Below are 20,241 nucleotides of genomic sequence, written 5' to 3'. Positions count from 1 at the left end.
GTAGTAGAATGGGAAACAGGACAGCTCTCCGACTGTTAATAGCATGTTTCCAAAGTTTCACACATTTTTTCTCATTCCCACAGGTCACAATGTACTTATACAGCCACAGATAGAAGCAAGGAGGCATGGAAATGTAATCCTTACTCTAGGCAGCAATGGAGGCTCACAGGGGGAGTGCAACTGGATTCTTCAAGACGGGAAATTGTCACTTGTGGAAGAATTGTCTCAATCTGGAGAAAGCAACCTTTCCCTTATGCATTGTCTCCTGCAGCCCACAGTGCTGGCAGGACACAGGTGGATCTCTGTGCCTGGGGTGTGGCATTGCCTGGATGACTATAGCAAAGGTCCCCAGTGGCTATCTATGATTGGCATGAAAAAAGTAAGCTGCAGCAGCAGCAAAGCCCAGCCTTGAACTTGAGACCAGAGCCTTTCTCCAAGTTCTGGAAGAGGATGCTAGCATTCATAAGGTCCATGATACCTCCACTCTTCACACTCACCAGGAAGCAGGGTGAATGCTTTATTATGCTTCTAGGACAGAGCATAATTTCTCTTATTTAGACTAAGCCATTGGCCAGGCTGCCTTGAAAAGTGGAGATAGGTGATGGGTTTTTTGTTGTTGTTGTTTATTTTTTGTGTGTGTGTGCTACTATAAAGGACAAACTTGTTTAAGGGACTGGAAACTGGTTATACTCATTTTTGTCTGGCACACTGGTTTATACATGCCACATACTACTAAAGAAACACAAACACACACACACACACACACACACACACACACACACACACACACACACACACACAGCAATATGAGGACTCACTTGGTGCAGGAAAACAGTCCCAGCCAGTGTGTCTCTCTCCACCTGCTGGTTCTCTAGTCGGCTGTCCTCATTGGCATCTTTCAGCTTTTGTCATTCATCAAAAATAATGAACAGTTTAATGTTCAAGAGAAAGACCCCCCCCAGTGCCCTGTTGCACTGTATTGGCTGGAACTGGCCCACACTGTGTAAGAGTATCTGACACTCTGTGTGATGCCTTCTGTCCCCTCCTATTAGCCTGCACACGAACAAAGCAGGGGTATAGCCAAGCCCAGCCATGTTGGAACACACTACCCTTCTCTCAGCTGACATCTCCGGAATTAAGAACTCAGAACCAACCAAGGGGCCAACCCCTTCTCTCTCCAGTGTCCTTTTCTTAGGTGGGTCAGAAACTAAATCAAATTCCACTTCACGAATAAAGCTAATGTCTATGAGGTAGGAGGCTGCATTAATATTTCCAAGACCAAATATTCTCCCTCAAGTAATATAAATTTATAGGTATGACTTTTCCCCATGCTCTATCGACTGTTTGTGGTATATGAAAGTAATTAGGCTTTTCTGAAACCCAGAGTGGCATTGAGAACTCCGTTTGAGTAAACACAAAAGAAAAGCATTCTGAGTTGTACTTTTAATGTTTTCACAAAAGTTTATATCTAGAATGAAAGATCATCTCCAGTTTTCTGTAGTGAAGCCTTTCCCTTAGTTTCTAATGGGGATGTGTGGACTCCTGGGGAAATGGCCTGCCATCATGCCAGCTGGAATGGCAGTCTGAGAACAGATCTGGTCAAGACCATGAGTTATAGCATGGGCTACATAAAGTGATATGGGTGGGGAGAGAGAGGGAGGCAGACAGAGACAGACATGGCCAATGAGTCCATCAGAGACTAAATATGCAACAGACAACCACCTGACTCACAGGGTGGAGCAACCAGTCCAGGGGCACAGCACAAGGTCGTCACCAACTGGCCCCTAACGGGCACAGCACAAGGTCTTCACCACCTGGCCCCTAACAGGCACACTTGACCAACACCCGAAAGCTTCTGCCTTAGAGCTAGTTGAGGACCAATCAGGGAAATCTAAACAAGCTCCCCAAGGCAATCAGACCCGATTTTCTGTCTCTCCCTTGGGATACCTTCCCTGTGCCAACAGTCTCCCATCAGATGAACCTCAGGCTGCCTCTCTTCTCCACAGTGAAGCTTGACCACTCCCCTGCCTCTCTAGGATTATTTTAACAGCTTCATTTCCCATGCTCGTAGGCAGCAGAGGAGGGAAGAGGCACCATGTGTCTGTGCCATCTAGGAGAGGGAATAAAACACAAGAGCAATGAGGGGAAACAAAGGAAGAAACACGCCCCAAATAATCAGTTAATGCAAGCGGAGATGAAGGTTTGGGGTGTTTTGTTGTTTGTTTTAGTCACAACTTTTCATTCCTGGAACCCTAAAGCATCTCACTGATACCTCATGACGATGGTGTTAGCTGTGTTTGAAAGCTATCTTGAAGAAGCTGATAACATCCGGGCTTTCCTGACTTGGTGGTTATGCAACAGCGAGGGCAGTGCTGTGTTATTGACACACACCGGGGACTTGTGCAGCCTCCTAAACAGCTCACTGCACATTCAGACTTTGAGAAGAACAGAACCAAAGCTAGAGCTCAGACGTTAAACACGCAGGAGTCCTGGTCCACTTTCCATCCTATATGTGACTTCTCCAACACAATCCAATCAGGAAACTGGCATCTCCTCCTGAACAAGCAATCCCTCTGAGGCAGACACTTGGCAGAGCCACGTGGCTGGAAGTGTCTCACACAGTGCCACTCCCCCCAGCACCAGGAAACCACAGAGCCCCAACATCATTAATGACATTGGGGAGCAGTTCGGGCTGTGCTTCTATTGCAGTATCAACAGAAGCTGTGAAGCTCTTCAAAACCCATCGAACCTAGCTGAGCATCATTGCTGTTGCTTCATCTAGACCCCAATTGGAAGTTTCAAACAACAAAGCTATGCAATCCATATGCAAAGATGCTAAAGGAACCATCAAATTTCTTGCATGGAGTCCCAGTCTGGTAGGTGGAGGGAACAATAAAATGAAATTGCTACATACAAAAAAATGAGGCACATCACAGAGATTTAAAAAAAAAAAGGCCTTTGGCATCTGTTTACACAGGGAATGCAGAGATCTACATATGGCAGAAATGGCAGGCAAGCTAAGGGTGTTGAATTCATATTCTTACACTTCAGAAATCTAAAAAGGTTTTGAAACATGCACGAAGGTAAGCACCTGACTTCTATGTTACAGAGCAGAGTTTGAACTCCAGTCCTGGATTACAGAGTGCAGGGAACTTAGCTGAGAAGCTCTCAGATGTTTTTTGAACAATTTAAAGACATAGCCTTTTCCAGAGTAGGGGTACAACTGAGTCAATGTGTGTTCTAAGATGCCCCAAGTAACTGTCAGGAGGGAAGGTAGCCATTAAGAAAACTGGCAACTATGTTCTGGCTACCCCCTTTGCCCAGAGCTATTAATAAACTTGCCACATTTCGGTTAAAATATCCATTCATGGGAAATATTAATTTCCCCAAAATGAATCAGGTTATACTATTTAAAGTGCATTTCACCAACAGAAATTAATTTGGTAAAGTATTTGAGTGTAGATAATTCCACTGGGCAACAAATGTCACTTAATCTCCCACCCTGCCTGTCATAAGAGCAAAGCAGAGCAACTGCATTTTGAACATTTAATTACAGGTAAAATCAAGTTTATATAATGATATACCACACTGCTGGAGTAATGAAGATAAACACCCTTGCACATTATCAGCACCCAGAAGCGCAGTCAAGTTTTGCTTTGCTTTGCTTACAGACTATGGAAAGTCAGTAGCAACAAACGGCTTTTTTGATACCATGTCTGGGTTTGGTAACTCTCTCTCTCTCTCTCTCTCTCTCTCTCTCTCTCTCTCTCTCTCTCTCTCTCTCCTTCCTTCCTTCATTTATCTCTAAGAGCTTGGGATAATTTGAAGCATTAGAGTTTCAACAATGACATTTTGTCTCGTTTGAGAGAAGTTTGTGCAATTTAGACACAACTGTGTTTGCTTTTAGCAAACATACTGTTCACATTTTGAGCAAAACTGCTGATGTAATCTGATGCACATGCCCCGGCACTTGGAAATCACAACAGATGTGCACTGCCAGGGGATTTCCCTGCACACATTCCCATTTCTTCTACGAGTGTCAAGAAAGCTCATTTCAAAGCTGTTAAACTGTACTAGTGTGCAGTGTGGTGTTCTATCACAGTGTGGGCACAATGGCAAAAGACAAATTATACAAACACAGACCTGGAGGCATCTACCCCGATCTCAAAGATCCACCCAAAGCAGAAGCCCCTCCATTCCAATCCCTCATTTAGTCCACATAATCTATAGCACAGAATTTCACAGAAGGAAGCTCCTTCACTCCTCCACATCTACTTAAAAATATACCTGTTGTTAACACTGCAATCTAAAGAGATTAAAGGGTGGGTACACATGAGCAATTGCCCAACAAGATACAATGGATATTCATGCAGGTACTCTTTAGATTAAGAAAACAAAAGCTATAATTTTTAAATATTTTCAAATAGAGTTACCGTGGGTGTGTGGATGATGGTGATCCCAGAAGTCATGGATAATGAAATGAAACTTCTGGTATCCAGATCAGGACACATCTCTAGAGTTGTCACTCAGGAAAATCCTAGAGATGCCTGAACCTACATAGTTATGGTCATTGCTCGTGGTTACCCAGCAGAACTGGATAACGCAGTACTGTTGCCGAAGACTCCATATGCCTTGGTTGCAGAGTACTGAGAAACCTATCTGGAACTGGACCAAATGAAAGCTTTTCCCCTGCTGGATAACCTGCCATAGTGCTGGAGTTGCTACGCAGGCAACTGGAGGCACAAAGTCAGCAACGGTCTTTCCCAGCTTAGGACCTCGCAAACTACAGTACCAACTTGCCTTGCAGGAAGTTCTTACTGGTATAACGGTAGCATTACTGGGGTTTTTTTTTGGGGGGGTAATTAATTGATTTCTGATTGGACCTGAGGTCCCCTCTACAGAAGGGAGTCCATGTCTAGTACTGTGGATCTGTTCAAAGGCCCGTGACTGGAGAGATCATTGGCACTGGGGATGAATCTAATACTTTTATTTCTTTAAATGGGCATATTGTCAAACTGCCTCCTCAGTGTTGATGTCACAGAACACTGTAGCATTCAACCTTCTTCAAAGAAGCTTCTCTTTGCTGTGAAAAGCCGTTAATGCAGAGACACATGGTTGGTCAAACGTTACATCAAGTGGATCACAAAGTAGAAAGCAACATAAAACAAGATCAGAAAGTGTGGTGGGGACTTGGTGGCAGAACAGGCATGAACAGGTAAGAAGTGGGTGAGAGAGGGTGACAGGGTGAGCGTGACTGGCATGTTTTATAGACGTGTAACACTGCGGGGTGGGGGGGACGGGACATAGAAAAAGTTCAGTCTGTTACTCCTAGTGGTGTGCCTCATCCAGCCTTGATATGAGTGTTTGTACCCAATTTTACTACATCTTGTTATGCCCTGTTCAGGGGACATCCCTGAGAGGCCTGCTCTTCTCTGAAGGGGAATGGAGGAGCAGTGGATCATGGAGGGTGAGGGACTAGGAGGAGTGGAGGGAGGATGTATTGAAAACAAACTAACAAAACCAAAAAGAAGGGCCCATTCTTAACTATGCAGGGGTTTCTGTCGTCACATTCTATGCTCAAAAAGCATTTAGAATTCAGTTTTCTCCTAGCTGGGGCTTCTCCATTTCCAGAAACATTCTTCTCAGAGCATCAGTTTCCTCTTTAGGACCTGTCCCTTATCCCCATCTCCAGTCAGCTTCCTTCCAAACCTGCTTATGTCATTTTAAGGATCACAGCAGAGACAGCACACCTTATGAAACGCTGAGCAGGAGGCAAGTGTTCACATTTGAGTTGGTAAAAATGCTGGGAATGCGTTTGCAGTAACTTGCTGGTCACCAGGCCTCTCCTCAAGGCAGCTAATGGAAATAGTTACAAGAGGCTAACAGAGGGTGTTGGTTGCTGGGTGGTGGTGTCTCATGTCTTTGATCCCAGTAATCAGGAGGCAGAGACAGGCTGATCCCTGAGTTCAAGGCTATCCTGGTTTACAGGGTGAGTTCCAGGACAGCCAGAGCTACACAAAGAAACCCTGTTCCCCTGACAAAAAAAAAAAACCCACACACACACACACACACACACACACACACACAAAAAAAAACCACACACACACACAAAAAAAAAACCCCACAAAAAAACAGGAAGGGGTGCTGTGGTGTGTGTATGACATCAAGAAAGAATACATTTTAAAATGTTCTTGGTGGCAATCATTACAACAATAAAGAAGCATGGGTTTATGATATAAAGCAGGGTTTCACAATTAATTTTCAATTGTTGATTGAAAACAAAAAAACTTTTAATTGTGTCTGTACCAAATAGACTTTGTCTTATCATCATTACCTAAATAATATAGCATATCAAATATACTCACATTGTGTTAAGTAAGCAAGGAAAAAATAAAATAGGATGCACACATGTTGTATATGTTTAAATACTGCACTGCTTTATATAAGATTTCGTAAATCACAGATTTGCTATTCACTGGGGTCCTGAAAAATACCTCATGGACACCAAGGGACAGGATGACTGGACTAACCACAAGTCAGCAGGTAGAACTTTAAGAATTTTCAATGATATTCTAAAATTGTAAAGATCTGAGGAGAAGGGATTGTTGAGGCAAACCCAGACAAGATTTGGGAAAATAGTGTTTTTATTGAAGTGCCTACACACCATTTTAAGATCTTGTCAGCTGTCCCAATCGAGAATCCAAGCACTCAGAAGGTGAAGGCATGAGAACCAGTAGTTCAAGGTTAGCCTTAGCCACAGAGTAAGTTCAAGGCCAGCCAGGGCTACATAAAACTCTGCTAAAAAAATAAGAAAACAAAGCAACTTTCCCAGGACTTCCCCTTTGTACAGAAAGATGTTCATTCTGGGGAGAATAATTAGAAGAAGTTCCTTCCCCTAGGACTAAAGCAGCCATGGCCCGGCACTCCCTCTGGGAGCATAGCTATACGTGTTACTTCCTCCTCAATCCCCCTAACTCAGGTATCATTTTCCCCTGGGACAATTTGCATAGTAGGTTACCATGACAACCAACAGGCGCAATTAAGACTCTCTGATTTCCGGAGTCACAATTCCAGTGAGGAAATGTGTCAAAGCCCAAAGGGTGGGACTTTATTCATTCAGGAACAGGCTTCTTGAGTACAGGGGTTCCTGTAGGGTCACAGAGGCAGAGCAGGATCGGGTTCCTAGCCGAAAACGTGCTCCGCCAGGGGCAGCCTTCTCAGCCCACACTTGCACCTTGTCTACTACAGTTGTTCTCAAATGTGAGGGATCAGCAGAGCCACCTGGAGGCATATGACACTTGCAGCATCCCCAGCATTGCACCCCACATCCTGAGTTTATGATTCAGTGATGTGAGATGACAACCAAGACGTGCCCTGAAGAAGTGATGCAGGACCACATCCGTCATCTTCAGAAAAGTAGGTGGAAAGCACCAGAGCTGTGGCGCACAAGAGCGAAGTCATGCTCCAGTAACTTGAAAAGATGTGGAGAAGAGCGAGCCACTCTCATCCATCCAGTCAGTTCACACCACCCACTTTAACACTGAGCAGAACAAACAGGGGCCTGATGACATGGCGCGGAGACTCACGGCATGAAGAGAGAGGCCGGGGGTGCTGTGAAGAGGAAAGCCAGCAAGAGGCAGCTAGAGAACCCAGCTTGGAGAAGACGTGGCCTGGGAACAAAGCAGACTCCCCCATCCACGGGTTCGCAACTGAGAATATAGAACATGAACCAGTTTTTTTCTTTTCTTTTTTTTTTTTTTTTTGGTTTTTCGAGACAGGGTTTCTCTGTGTAGCTTTGCGCTTTTCCTGGAACTCGCTTTGGAGACCAGGCTGGCCTCAAACTCACAGAGATCCGCCTGCCTCTGCCTCCCGAGTGCTGGAATTAAAGGCGTGCACCATCAGTTTTAAAAAGGAAATCACAGAGCTAAGGAAACACTGAAAGCACTATATACCACCAAAAATCTAACAAATTAAAATAGAAATCGGAAGGGGCAAAACAAATTAACAGCATGCTAAAGAAACATAACTTAATTACAGGAGGGCATCTTATTCAAAATGCTTGTGACCAGATGGGCCGTGAATTTCAGATTGTTTTATTCACACCTTGGAATTTCTGAATGCAACAGTGAGATTCCTTATGAATGGAATCCAAGTAGAAACATTAGATTCAATTAGGTTCATGTTCTCTTTTATACTTATTGTCTGACAAAAAATTTTAAACAATAGTGTGCCTTCATTTTTATTGTAACCAGTTATGTGAATCAGATGGAACTTTCCACTTATGAAATCCCACTGGTCATTCAAAAACTTTCAGAGTTTGAAGCAATCTGAATTTCATACTTTTGGATTAGAGATGCCCAACATGTATAATTAATCATAGAAAAAATACAAAGAATTTGTTAGCACAAACAGAAAACAGAGCATAAATTTCAAAGATAAAGTAACCAAATAAAATTATCAGTTTCCCTGAAATATTAGACCATAAAAATTAGAATGCTGAGTTATCACATACACTGTGTCCCTTAGGTGAAGTAAGAACCAATTCTCTTGATAGAAATCAGGTATTGGGGTGGGGAAAGCAACAGCATATCCTACTCATTCACCTTATTAATCGTTGTGGTGGTTTGAATGACAAATGGCCTGATAGCCTCTTGTGTTTAAATAATTGGCCCCCTCTTGGTGGCACTGTTTAGGCAGGCTATGGAACCTTCCAGGAAGTAGATCTTTGCTTGAGGATTTATAGCTTCTCCCCACTTCCTGTATGCTATTTCTGTTTCCTGTTTGTGGAAAAAGATGTGAACAGACAACTTCCTGCTTCTGCTGCCACACTCTGTGAGCCCTGATGGACTCTAGCCTAGTCCTTTAGACACACATGCCAAAATAAACTTCCTTCTTTAATTTGCTTCTGGTCCTGTTATTTTATCCCAGCAACAGAAAAATAACTAATACAGAGATCAAAGATAAAACTAGTTATTACAGAATTCAAGAAGAGCACAAGTCAGCCAATCATGCTGGCCCCCATGTGTGTGCAAAGTCACTAGAAAAAGAAACGTCTTATAACCCAAGGTGGCATTCCAGTATGAAGGCAATAGACAAATATACTTTTAAAACAGCATCTCTAGAAGAGAATTTAATGACCCTTCCATGGGAAAAAAAAATGCTTAATGATGAAAAGTATCCAACTAAGAGATAATTTGAAATAAGTAACCCTGGAATGTAGAAACCATGGTAAAAATGCTGAACTTGGATCCAAAGAAAAATAACACATCTATTAATAATAGGAGAATTAAGTTTTCAAAACCGATAAGCCTTCATCCTTGACTGAGATTAATGTCTATATAAAAAAGACCTCAGAGAGTGAGTTAACGCCTCTATCACAGGAGAAACCACCGCATAGTTGCCATCTGTAGAGGAGATGCAAACCTGCACCAGACATCAGCTTGGATGATGTCTTGTTCTTAGACTTCTCAGGACCACAAGAAATATGTTCCTGCTTCCTAGCCACCCAGTTCATGCTATTTTTATTACAGTTGCCCACGAAAATGGAGATAAAACATCAGAGATAAAACAATGTGAGCAACAAAATGTCAGAAGGCAATAAGAAAGGTTTTTTTGGAAAGAAATGAAGCTAGTCATTCATGATTTTTCCTACTCAACTTCAAACATATAAATTTGATTTAGTTGAAAGTTTAGAAGGACTTCAAAATTTCATATTTCTTAACATATAGAAACTGCATAGCTGAGCCTGACCTTGTGAAGAGAGACGTGGGAGTCCCACGGAACTCAATGAATGCTGCTGGTAGATATGCTGAGGTGGATGAAAACTGCACTAAAACTCTGATGAAGCACAAAGGGTTATGTTCACTTCTTGTCCAGGGAACAGCATTCCAACCCTTGTAATGGAATCAAATCATCCACTAACAAAGAAAGCAGTAGTCAGAGCCGAAGCCTCATGTGGAGCCCAACTCTGTCTTGGGAAATGATGTGGGAGGAGCCTGAGGTGTATTAGTCCTGACTGAATAAACCGTGAAAGAGTCTGGCTGAAAAGCACATTCAAGAGGATTGCTACACTGGCCGTTGCTGCTGTTGTCACCGTGACCAGGTCAGTGAGCAGCAAAGAGCCCACCCACTCAGCTGCTTCTCTTTCCTGTAGGAGCAGCATGGAGTAGTCACAGAAGGTTTACATTCTTGTGCTATATGATTAGGTTTGGGAGGAACAGAACCGACAGAAGCATTTAACCCTCAAAACAGCCTTGGGAAATACATTATGCTATCCTCATCCCACTTCACAGCTGGCATTGGGGAGTAAACTGAGTGAATTAGAGCCTCCATGAAGGGAGCAGTTTCAAAATAGATTTACCATGTGACACAGGACCACAGAGGTGACAAAGGAAAGAAAGAAGCAATGGATGAATCAGAGCATGGATGAAGAAGTGTTGCACAGACACTTCTTGTGGTTGCCTTCTCTTAGTGCCCTCTCAAACATTTGCTAATCAGAGCACTTCTGTGTGTAGGCTTGCTATCTGCAAAACAGAGCCTTTCTCTAGAAAGCTGAAAGCAGTTTATACTGTTGAACTGGTTTTCGACAGAGGTGGGCCATGAGTTCTTTGGTAAATGACAATCTGCTCAAGATCTACTTGAAATAGGATCTTTGTGGGTCTATTTAGACTTCTCTCTCTGCCTGTAATTTCTCCCATCTCCAAAATATTCTAATTGTTTCCTAGGATATCTATGCTTATGTAGGCACTTTTGTTAATACTATATTAAAGATTCTATATTGTTGTATAAATACTTTCTAGAGAGATGAGAGAGTCGGGGGAGAGGAGAAGATAATTTTCTCTGCTACTGAGGCCTATGAATTGAAAGTTCAGCTCTAACAAACAATGCTTCCATTTCCTTCAGCTCTAAGCATCTGGCTTTGCAAATTAAAGGTGTGATCCCTTGAAATCGTTGTGATTAAAGTAACTTGAAACCATACTGTTGACAGTGATTATAGAAACAAATGTCTATGGTTCAGTTTGGGTGAGAATAAAAAAATAGAATAAAACACTTTAAACTTCCCAGAGCAAAACTGTACCTGACAGACACCGGGAAATAACTATTCACACTTCTAAGGACCCAGTGTATACAAATTAGAACATATTTGAAAAGGCAGGAAGAGAAAATGCCAACAAAGCTCAACTTTGTGTGGCCTCTGCTCACCAAGTCGTTATGCTTTGATCTGGCCATCCCTTTCCTTGACTGTGAAAAGCAGAAACAAAGAAAACATTTTACACAGGTGAAGGTTGGGGAACTGATGCTCTTACTTGAGTTTACTTACAAGGGCACGGGCAACTGATGGGTAGCAACACTGCTGAAGGAAAAAGAAGTATTTCTGAAACTGTCAATTGTCTATATATTCTTGGAGAGGTCTTATGAACACCTCTCCCTCCGTGATAGAAAGTTAATGGGCCCAAACGTGTGCAAGTCTCCTTTGAGTAATCAAAGCTGCTAATAGTTCCAGAAGGTAACAATCCTATCATGCGTGCACATCACACACACACACACACACACACACACACACACACACACACACACACACCACTATTTTGTGGCCTATCACATTAGTACTTGCTTCAAAGTTGTGTGTTGAAGTAGTATTCGGTATCAAAACCACAATGAATTTATTTTAGTCTGTCTTTCATATGACAGTCTATGAAGTAGGAAGGATAAGTCAACACCAATAAGCACATTATAACAAATCCTTCTCCAACTTTTCTTTACTCTTTAAGATGATGTGAATATTCCAAATCACAGAAATGGGAGCATGTGTCATGATCATCCATCTTCACGTGCTCCTAAGGGAGTAAGGAGTAACTTCCCACTCTCTGTAGAAGAGCACTTGCTCATTTCACAGCCTACAAGCTCTTCTGGATGTAAAAAATCTTCCCTATGGAAGAGACTATCCTAATAATATACCTATTATGGACTTACAAATTCCTCCACCGCTTGCCCTCAATGCAAAGTATTATTATTCACTCATCTTGAGTTGGGATAATGGGTGTTTACTTTCAGAAAAATTCATCAAAATAATGAAGATTTATTACATTTAAGTGAGGAAGCAGAAGAGGTAAATATTCATTGGGCACTGAGTAAATATGGCCAGAACCAAAATTTCCTGGTCCATGTGTCTGATAAATGGGTTTTTAGCACTGTCAAATAATCATTTACTTCCATTACTTCACCAATTCCCCTTTCCAGTCTCATTCAAACTATGTGTACGATTCTGTACTCATTTTATTACTATAGAAAATCATTTATAGATATACACAGATACAAATGGACAGAGAGAGAGAAAGGTGGGAGGGAGGAGCAGTAGGTCAGAAAACAAGGTTTCCATGACAACCAGAAGGGGCAGCAGGGTACAGGGCAGATAGTTCCCTCTGGCACTCTTCCCAAATACTCAACAAGCTTATCTGCCTAACCCAAAACTTATCCTCCCCCATCCCTTTCATGCCTCTTAATCAATGAACCAGTGAGACCAGGAGGGGGAACTTTCCCATACCACAAGGGAGGGGGAGAGCTCCACCCTGAGCATTCTGTCTCCCTGTGAAGTGCAACATCCTTCTTTTCTGTTCTTCAGAGTGAAACTCTCATTCCTTTAACCTCTTCCCTCCTCCCCTTAATCTCAGTTTGTTTCTCTCACTCTCTCTCTCATCCTTCTCTCAGACTCTCCTCACCTTCCCCTCTCAACCTCTCCCCTTTATTTCCACTGGCCTCAGCTTTATAGATGCAGCTCAATCAAGTAGGCCTGGGCCAACTAGTGGACTCAAACGTGAATCTACTCTAGTTCTCTGGTTCCGTTTTCTCATGTGTCCCATGCTGGCACGTGTTAGGTGTGCCCTGGACTGGCCTGCCCACAGCTCAGGCTGGAGGTGACACCTAATTTGGGGTGTAGAGGAATTAATGGCCTGCTGTGACCCAGGCTTTGGAAGGTACTGTCATGCAGGCAATAGTAACCACTGTGTGTGCTCATCAGAGGTGTGGTAAACTCACTCTGGTTCTATTCTGGGCTGTGACCCAGGCTTTGGAAGGTACTGTCATGCAGGCAATAGTAACCACTGTGTGTGCTCATCAGAGGTGTGGTAAACTCACTCTGGTTCTATTCTGGGCAGTGAGCATGCACAACAATACAGCTGAAACCGAGGAGTAGCTCGGCCTTAGTTGAGCTGCCTGTGTGGGGCTTGTATTCTTTATCTTTTCCTTACCATCGTCCCCAGAAGACAACAGTACCAAACCGAAACAGATGCCACATCTTCATAAACACACCACAAAGTCACCCTGCACACCAGTGCCAGAACCAGCTGGTTTGCTCCTCCCTCCCTCCCTCCTTCCCTCTTTCTCCCTCTTTCTTTCTTTCTTTCTTTCTTTCTTTCTTTCTTTCTTTCTTTCTTTCTTTCTTTCTTTCTTTCCTCCTTTTTTTGGTTAATGAATAAAGGAATATAAAAAGGAAAAAAAATCACAAATGATGTTTGTCCTTAGTTCATTTTGGAATGCCATAGTCACATGAACTGATGTGTAATACTGTGAATTATTGCATAATGTGTAATATTGAGATGTCTGAAGAGGTAAAACTAGAGAAACAAGATAATTCTCAAGTAATGAAAGGAAGTGAAAATTTTAAATCATGGAATTACCATTTCTCTTCACATTTAATGTTCTATAAATGAGTGTTCTTTTCCAGTGATGTGCATACTTAATGTAGAGGTTTTAATTTTTCCCTAATAACTCATTAAATTATTAGTATATTTTATAATTCATGTTATCTTGAAACTAATGAAATTTGGTAAATTCAATCCTGTGACCTTTGGATCACATACTAGAAAGGCATAAATCCACCTCAGGAAATTCGCACAGGCTTGAAACACTTTTCACAGCTTTTTCCTTTATTTCCTGTGAGGGAGTAGAGTGACCTAAATGAACATAGCAGGAATAGAATAGGTAGTTTCTGGTCTTCTGCTGTATTATCTCCTTCTTCAAAAATGATGAGTTTAAGGACTGAATAGATGGCTCTGTAGTTGAAAGCACATGCTGCTCTTCCAGAGGACCAGAGTTTGATTTTTAGCACCCATGTCCAGTAGTTCACAACTAGTAATTCCAGCTCCAGGGGACCCAATGACTCTGGTCCCTGTAGGTAACTACATTCATTTGTACATAGCCCCATGGACACACAAAAATAAAAATAAATCTAAAAAAAACGTGGGCTCACTGGTACCAAGTGTAAACTTTCCCTTGGAGTTCAGAGGTCAGGAATATACCCCTGCAAGTAGGCCACATGAGATAGGACAAGAAGTAGGTGCAGGAACCAGTCTCTCCAATAATGATCCTTAGGGACTTGCCTACCCTGCAGCTCTGGCCTGAAACATACTTCTTATTTTCTTTCTCATATTCCTATGAGCTGACCACTCCTTCCACAGCCACAGAGCTAGTCTTGCTGAATAAAAGATCCAGTAGATAGGACCTAAGACCCTAAGGACTGTGAATACTACACAGAGCATTAAGTAATAATACTGAGCTGTGTGGCAAGACATTATTTCTGTTTAAATTCTGGTCCAGTGCCTTTTATTACACCAGAGAGGTCTAGATGTAGTGCCATGTGGCTTAATCAGACAACACTGAGAACTCCCCTGGATTTCTACCAAAGGGATGCTGATATCAGGTACATATCTACGATCAGGTGACACTATGTATTTTGAGTTAATTTTTGATATCCTTTCATAGAATATTTTTGGTTTGTTTCCCTTTTTTCATGGTCGGTGACATGTCTTCCCACTTAAAATAAAGGCAGAATAGATAGGTTTTATTTTCCATGATCCTTTTTCTCTTCCTTGAGTCATGTAGCACAGGCTGACCTTAAACTTGAGATCATTCTACTTCGTTCTCACAAGTGTTGGGAGTACCGATGTGAACCACTGTAGTCACCTTGGCTTGGATGTTAAGTGTCCCCCAGAGGCCTGGGTAATGAGTCTTTCTCTGTCACACCAGCAAGCTCCCAATTAATGACATGGAGACTAATTATTAATTATGAAATCTTGGCCTTTAGCTTAGGCTTGTCTCAACCAGCTTTTGTAACTTAAATTAACCCATATTTTAAAATCTGTGTTCTGCCACGTGGCAGTACCTCTCTTCCATCTTTCACCTCCCATTTTCTCTCCATGTCTGGCTGGAAACTCTGTTTTCTTCTTCCCAAAGTCCTCTCTGTCCCTGGATGTCATGCCTAACCTCTTCCTGTCTAGCTATTGGCCATTCTGGTCTTTATTACACCGATCATAACAATATACCTTCACACAGTGTACAAATATCCTGCAACATTTCCCCCTTTTGTATAAGTAAAAAAGAAAGGTTTTAGATCTAACATAGACAGTAAAACTATATATGATAAGAACAAATATCAAGTAAAAATTACATTCACAATGTTTAGTCCATATGTATTTGGCAAATTTAGAGAAAATACTGTTTTGTCTATCTTTTCTTAGTGAGTATTACCATCCTAAAAATATATTTTTAGACCATAAAACATCTTCTTAGATAAACAACTTAAGTTTTTATGTTTCTCAACCTTATAAACTTTACATCTCTTATGTAAGTTTCTTTTCTGAATTTAGTAACAAGGAAAATTTTAACTATAACTATCTGGTCTTCAACTCCAACAAAGACCCAAGAAGGATATAATATTAGATGAGTAAACAGGAAGTACAGAGCAAGAAAGTTCCAAAACTATAGAAATGACAGAAACAGCTGACTTCCTGAACCTCAAAACCCTCTGTAATATTGGGGCATCCATCTTCAGCCTACAGGCCTAAAATATTTGACAGACTTTTCTATGAAGCAGGAATTTGGAGGACTGTCCTATCTTGTCTTGGCAAAGTTAGGCAGTCACTTTCTTTTGTGTCCTGCTCATCTAGTTTGGACAGCATACTGCCAGCAGTTGGGGCAAGGGCAACTTCTTGCCCAGATTTCTAGCTTTGCCACATTGAAAGCAAACTTCAACTGGAGGTTCTTCAATGCTCATCATCCTTTTATGAAATAAATTGGTGCTGCCGTGGGCAGACGCGTCTTACTGTCATGAAAAGCCTTAAGTTATTAAGATATTTTAAATACAATATTCTGTAGGTCTTTGAAGTGTTTGAAGATTATCTATTTAAAACATATCTCTCTTTGACCTTGAAAACATATCTAACATGACTACAATTTAGATGACTATAAACCTGTCTTTCTTTATAATCCTTAATAGCTTTCAAGAATGAGAACTTTGTATTACATTTTTAAATGAGTTTTATAGGTAAATTACCTTAAACAAGAGTAAAAACATATACATAGTATAATAAAAATAACCTTAACTTTATTTCAGTATATAAAAATTTAAACCAATGTAAAATATTTGTGAGTAGTGGCTGTTCAAAAGTAGACTCAATAATCTACCCTTTTACCCCATCATTTCTATACTACTATATCCACCCCTTTCCCCCTCAGAATGAGATCCCTCAATCTAATCTCCCTTTTCAGCTTTTTTTCATGACCATGACTAATAACAATTTGTAACCAAACCCCCTAAATAATGACAAGCATCCAAAAACTACCCACTCTGTCTCTTGGGAATATGACACCATATTCTCTAGATTACTTCATGTTGTCTTGGGGTGCTGACATGTTTAGGGTATCCTGAGAAATTTGGGATAATGATCAAGTCCTGGAAGAGCTAGTTGTATTATTTTTTGTTTAGTCTCTGTGTGATAGGAACATGTAGAGTTTATCTAAAGTCTTAACTGGATAGTCTGTGAGGCTGGACCATCCCAGCTAGCAGCTTTGAAGTTGTTCTGGATGCAGAATTTTGAGGAAACTGCAACAGAGGCATTTTGAGAGGCTGGATCACCTGGGTCTTGTCCTTGTTTTTTTCTAAAACACATAAACTTTTAAAGATAACATGTATATCCACATTACATAAGTATGGAATGTGCAGTGTGCACAAGTCAGTTAAAGATATTTTTTGTTCTATGTTTGATCAGGTAACAGTCATCTGTTAACTTTATATGTTTATTTGGACTGTATAACCAAATCTCTATACGTGTCCTATGAAAGGATGGCATGTAATAATAAGTCATGAGGAATCTATAGCTTTATCATGTCTCATCCAGTCTCAGAGCTGTACCCATGTTGAGGGATCAGTATACATGTCACTTGTCCTATAGTCTTTCTTGTTTTCTTCCCCTCACATCTGTAGCCAAAATCCTCAGGAGATCTCCCTCAATAAAATCTGATCTTTATTAATTTTGAAGAGAACCATAACTTTTTGTTTCCTGTGGAAAAAAAGGTTTAACCTCTTTCCCAACAAAATATATTTTCTGACTTTCTTTTTAAAATTAAGACACTCTCAAAATATATAGGTTGATTTAATTTAGCAGTTTCCATAATCCAATGTCTGTCAGCAGCTACTGTGTTTTTTATACATTAGCATTTAAAAATTCAAAGACAACAAAACACCATCCAGGATCAATAGGACACCCTGTGTATTTTCCATCTTTACATGCTTATATTTTTCATTACTTTACTCTCTTTTTAAAGACTTTGTTTTATTATTTTTAAACTGATTACTTTTTCCTATGACTATCTATTTCCCACAATAGGCCTATGTGTTAAAAACTGACATTTCTGATAGGTGGTAGAACTTTTTGGAGAGGGGTCCTAGAGCCCTTTCATTAGGGCAATGAGAGTATGCTTTGAAATGAGCCTCCAGCCCCCCGCCTCTCTCTCTCTTACTCTCTTACTCTCTCTCTCTCTCTCTCTCTCTCTCTCTCTCTCTCTCTCTCTCTCTCTCTCTCTCTCTCTCTCATTTTCTGACTTACATAGTCAAAGTTTGATCCATTAAATCCTTTGGCTGTAATTATATGAGTCACTACAAAAATCTCCAATCAATGGGGCCACCCAATATTTACTGTTACCTCCAGAAAAATGGGTCCAAATAATCTTTTTCTCTTTGGAAGTCAATTATTTTGGGTATTCCATTAGAAGGATGCAGCTAGTCATAACTATACCTGGTCAAGCTGTGCCAGGGGAAAATAGATGATTTTCATGCCATTTTGGTAAACAATGCAATATTAAATTCTGTTGCTTCCAAACTTCTTCAAGAAGAGATAGTATTGCATCTAGTCATCCACATCGTCTATCAGCACTGATTAATCCTGGTGCTAACTGTGGCCTCTGTAATCTCTGTTGTCAATTTGATGGGATTTCCAATCACCATGGAAACAAACCTCTGGGCTGGTTTATGAGAGAGTCCCTAAATATAGGCAACACTATACCCTGGGATGTGGTCCAAGACTGAATAAAACATGGAGAGGTTGCTTAGCAGTGCCATTCATTACTCTCTGTTTCTGGACTGCAGATGCAAAGTGACCAACTGACTAACACTCCACAATGAACTGAGTGCCCTTTCAGTGTTAGCCAAAACAAACCCTTCAAGTCTACAGTTGCTTAGCATCAGCCATTTTGTCACAGCAAGAAGGAAAATAACTCATATCTTCCCATATTCCCATTTGCAAGGAATTCAACCATTTGCTTTCTTATGAAGAAGTATTTTTCATGACTACAACCATTCAGTCAGGCAAGAACCACCTTGCCACACATGCAGAACAGCCATTTATTTCTACCTATTCATCCTTCTTCATGTTGTCCTCAGCCCTGGTATCTTCATTAAAGGTCTCATTTCCTAGATGGCAAGCAGAGTAGAGCCCCTCCAATCCTCCTGGACTCAAGCCCAGTGCTTTTGCTATTGTAACATACTGCATACTCAGTACACATGTGTAAAATAAAGAACTTTATTCTAATAAGATGGTGTTTGCAGAAGGAAAAGTAGTTTGATTGAATACATTGTTCTGTGCTGATTTTAATTGTTGTTCTAATCTGATCTGTATCTAACCAGATAATTGGAATTTAATCGGGTTCTTAATTTTATCACAAAACACCTATAATGCAGCTGTAGTGAGACACTATATGAGTAGATAACGAGTATTATTATTTCATTATATTCATGAACATGAGCTTTAGTTTATTTGTGTCAAGACTCTAGTCACTTCCATATAACTAGTACTTTGTTTGGGTTGAACCATTATTGTGCAATTGTATGGTGAAAACAGTGAGAGATGTCTTATTTATTGCCAAGTGTAAGTTATGCAATGCATTTCTGGATTCACCTTCATTTGTCTAATAATCCCATGACTCATTTAAATAGTTACACAGTGAGTCAATGACTGATAATGTTTCTATTAATTAATGGTTTGGGTGTTTAATTCTAAGGAATACATACATAAATAGGGAAAACTGAGCCCATCCGTGCATAAGGACATCTAACTTGTTCTCTTCAAAGGCAAGTTGATCACAGAGTTTCCACACAGCTGTCACACATGATTTACACTAGCATTAATGAAGTTTGGTATTTCAAGATCACGTGTTCACCAACTTCCAAAGCCTTGTGTTCACTTTCTTGAGAGAACAACTGCAGATAATCACAGAATCAACAAGAAAAATAAGGGACCCACACAGTGCCTGCCAGAATGGTCTCAGATACCCACAGCAGGCTTTAAAACCCACTAATACAATTAAAGCTCCTTGGTTCTATTCTTCTCCATAGTTACGTTTGTAAGAGGCCTTTTTCTGGGAGCCTTCTTTGTGCTTTCTTTCCTGTCATTTTAGCTGTGTAGAAACTTCACGGACTCTCCCTGAGCTGCTCTAGAAAGCATCTTCCTCCCTTAGGAGGAAGCCTGGGGCAAAGGATGAAAAGTAGGTTCACTGCAGAGACGGTGGCTCTGGTCCTGACTTTTCTATACACGCTGCATGGCCTCATTTCCTCCTCTGTGAAATAGTTTAAACAGCTATTCTTCTGCTGTGTAAAGATTAAGGGACATGTTGCCACGGGGATCTTAATGCTCCTTTGGCTGCTGGGATCTGAATCTCATTTAGCACTGCACAGTCTTCTTATCTTAATGATACATTGTTCAACCATATATACGTGTATATGTATATATATATTCTTAATATATATTCCTTATTCATATGTATGTATGACAGGCCATTAAGGAAGGATGGACCCTTCAGGATAAGTTGAGGAAAGAAGCCATTGTTTATTTGTCTGTATCTACATAGGGTTTTTCCTATTTGTGAATGACTGTAATGTACAGTAGGATAAAGATGCCCTAACTTCTAGAC

At 40.9% G+C, this 20,241-nt stretch overlaps 1 protein-coding gene across 6 annotated transcripts in view; it reads right to left on the bottom strand.

The window, feature by feature from the left end:
* Fhit (fragile histidine triad diadenosine triphosphatase) overlaps positions 1-20,241 on the bottom strand; it is a 1,554,732-nt gene that overhangs the window by 882,423 nt on the left and 652,068 nt on the right. The window contains exon 1 of one of the 6 annotated variants that reach the window (XM_052734136.1): positions 11,203-11,241. The exons of the other annotated variants lie outside the window; for them this stretch is intronic. Coding sequence (XP_052590096.1) covers positions 11,203-11,229 — 27 coding nt within the window. The 5' untranslated portion in view covers positions 11,230-11,241. Of the gene's footprint in view, positions 1-11,202; positions 11,242-20,241 lie in introns of those variants that run through there. 6 annotated transcript variants of the gene reach the window in all.

The sequence above is a fragment of the Peromyscus californicus genome, unplaced genomic scaffold (assembly GCF_007827085.1).
Source record: "Peromyscus californicus insignis strain IS unplaced genomic scaffold, ASM782708v3 Scaffold_12__1_contigs__length_115047231, whole genome shotgun sequence".
NCBI lineage: Eukaryota > Metazoa > Chordata > Mammalia > Rodentia > Cricetidae > Peromyscus > Peromyscus californicus.
Note: the sequence above shows the minus strand (reverse complement) of the source record. Positions and strands in the feature narration are given on the sequence as shown.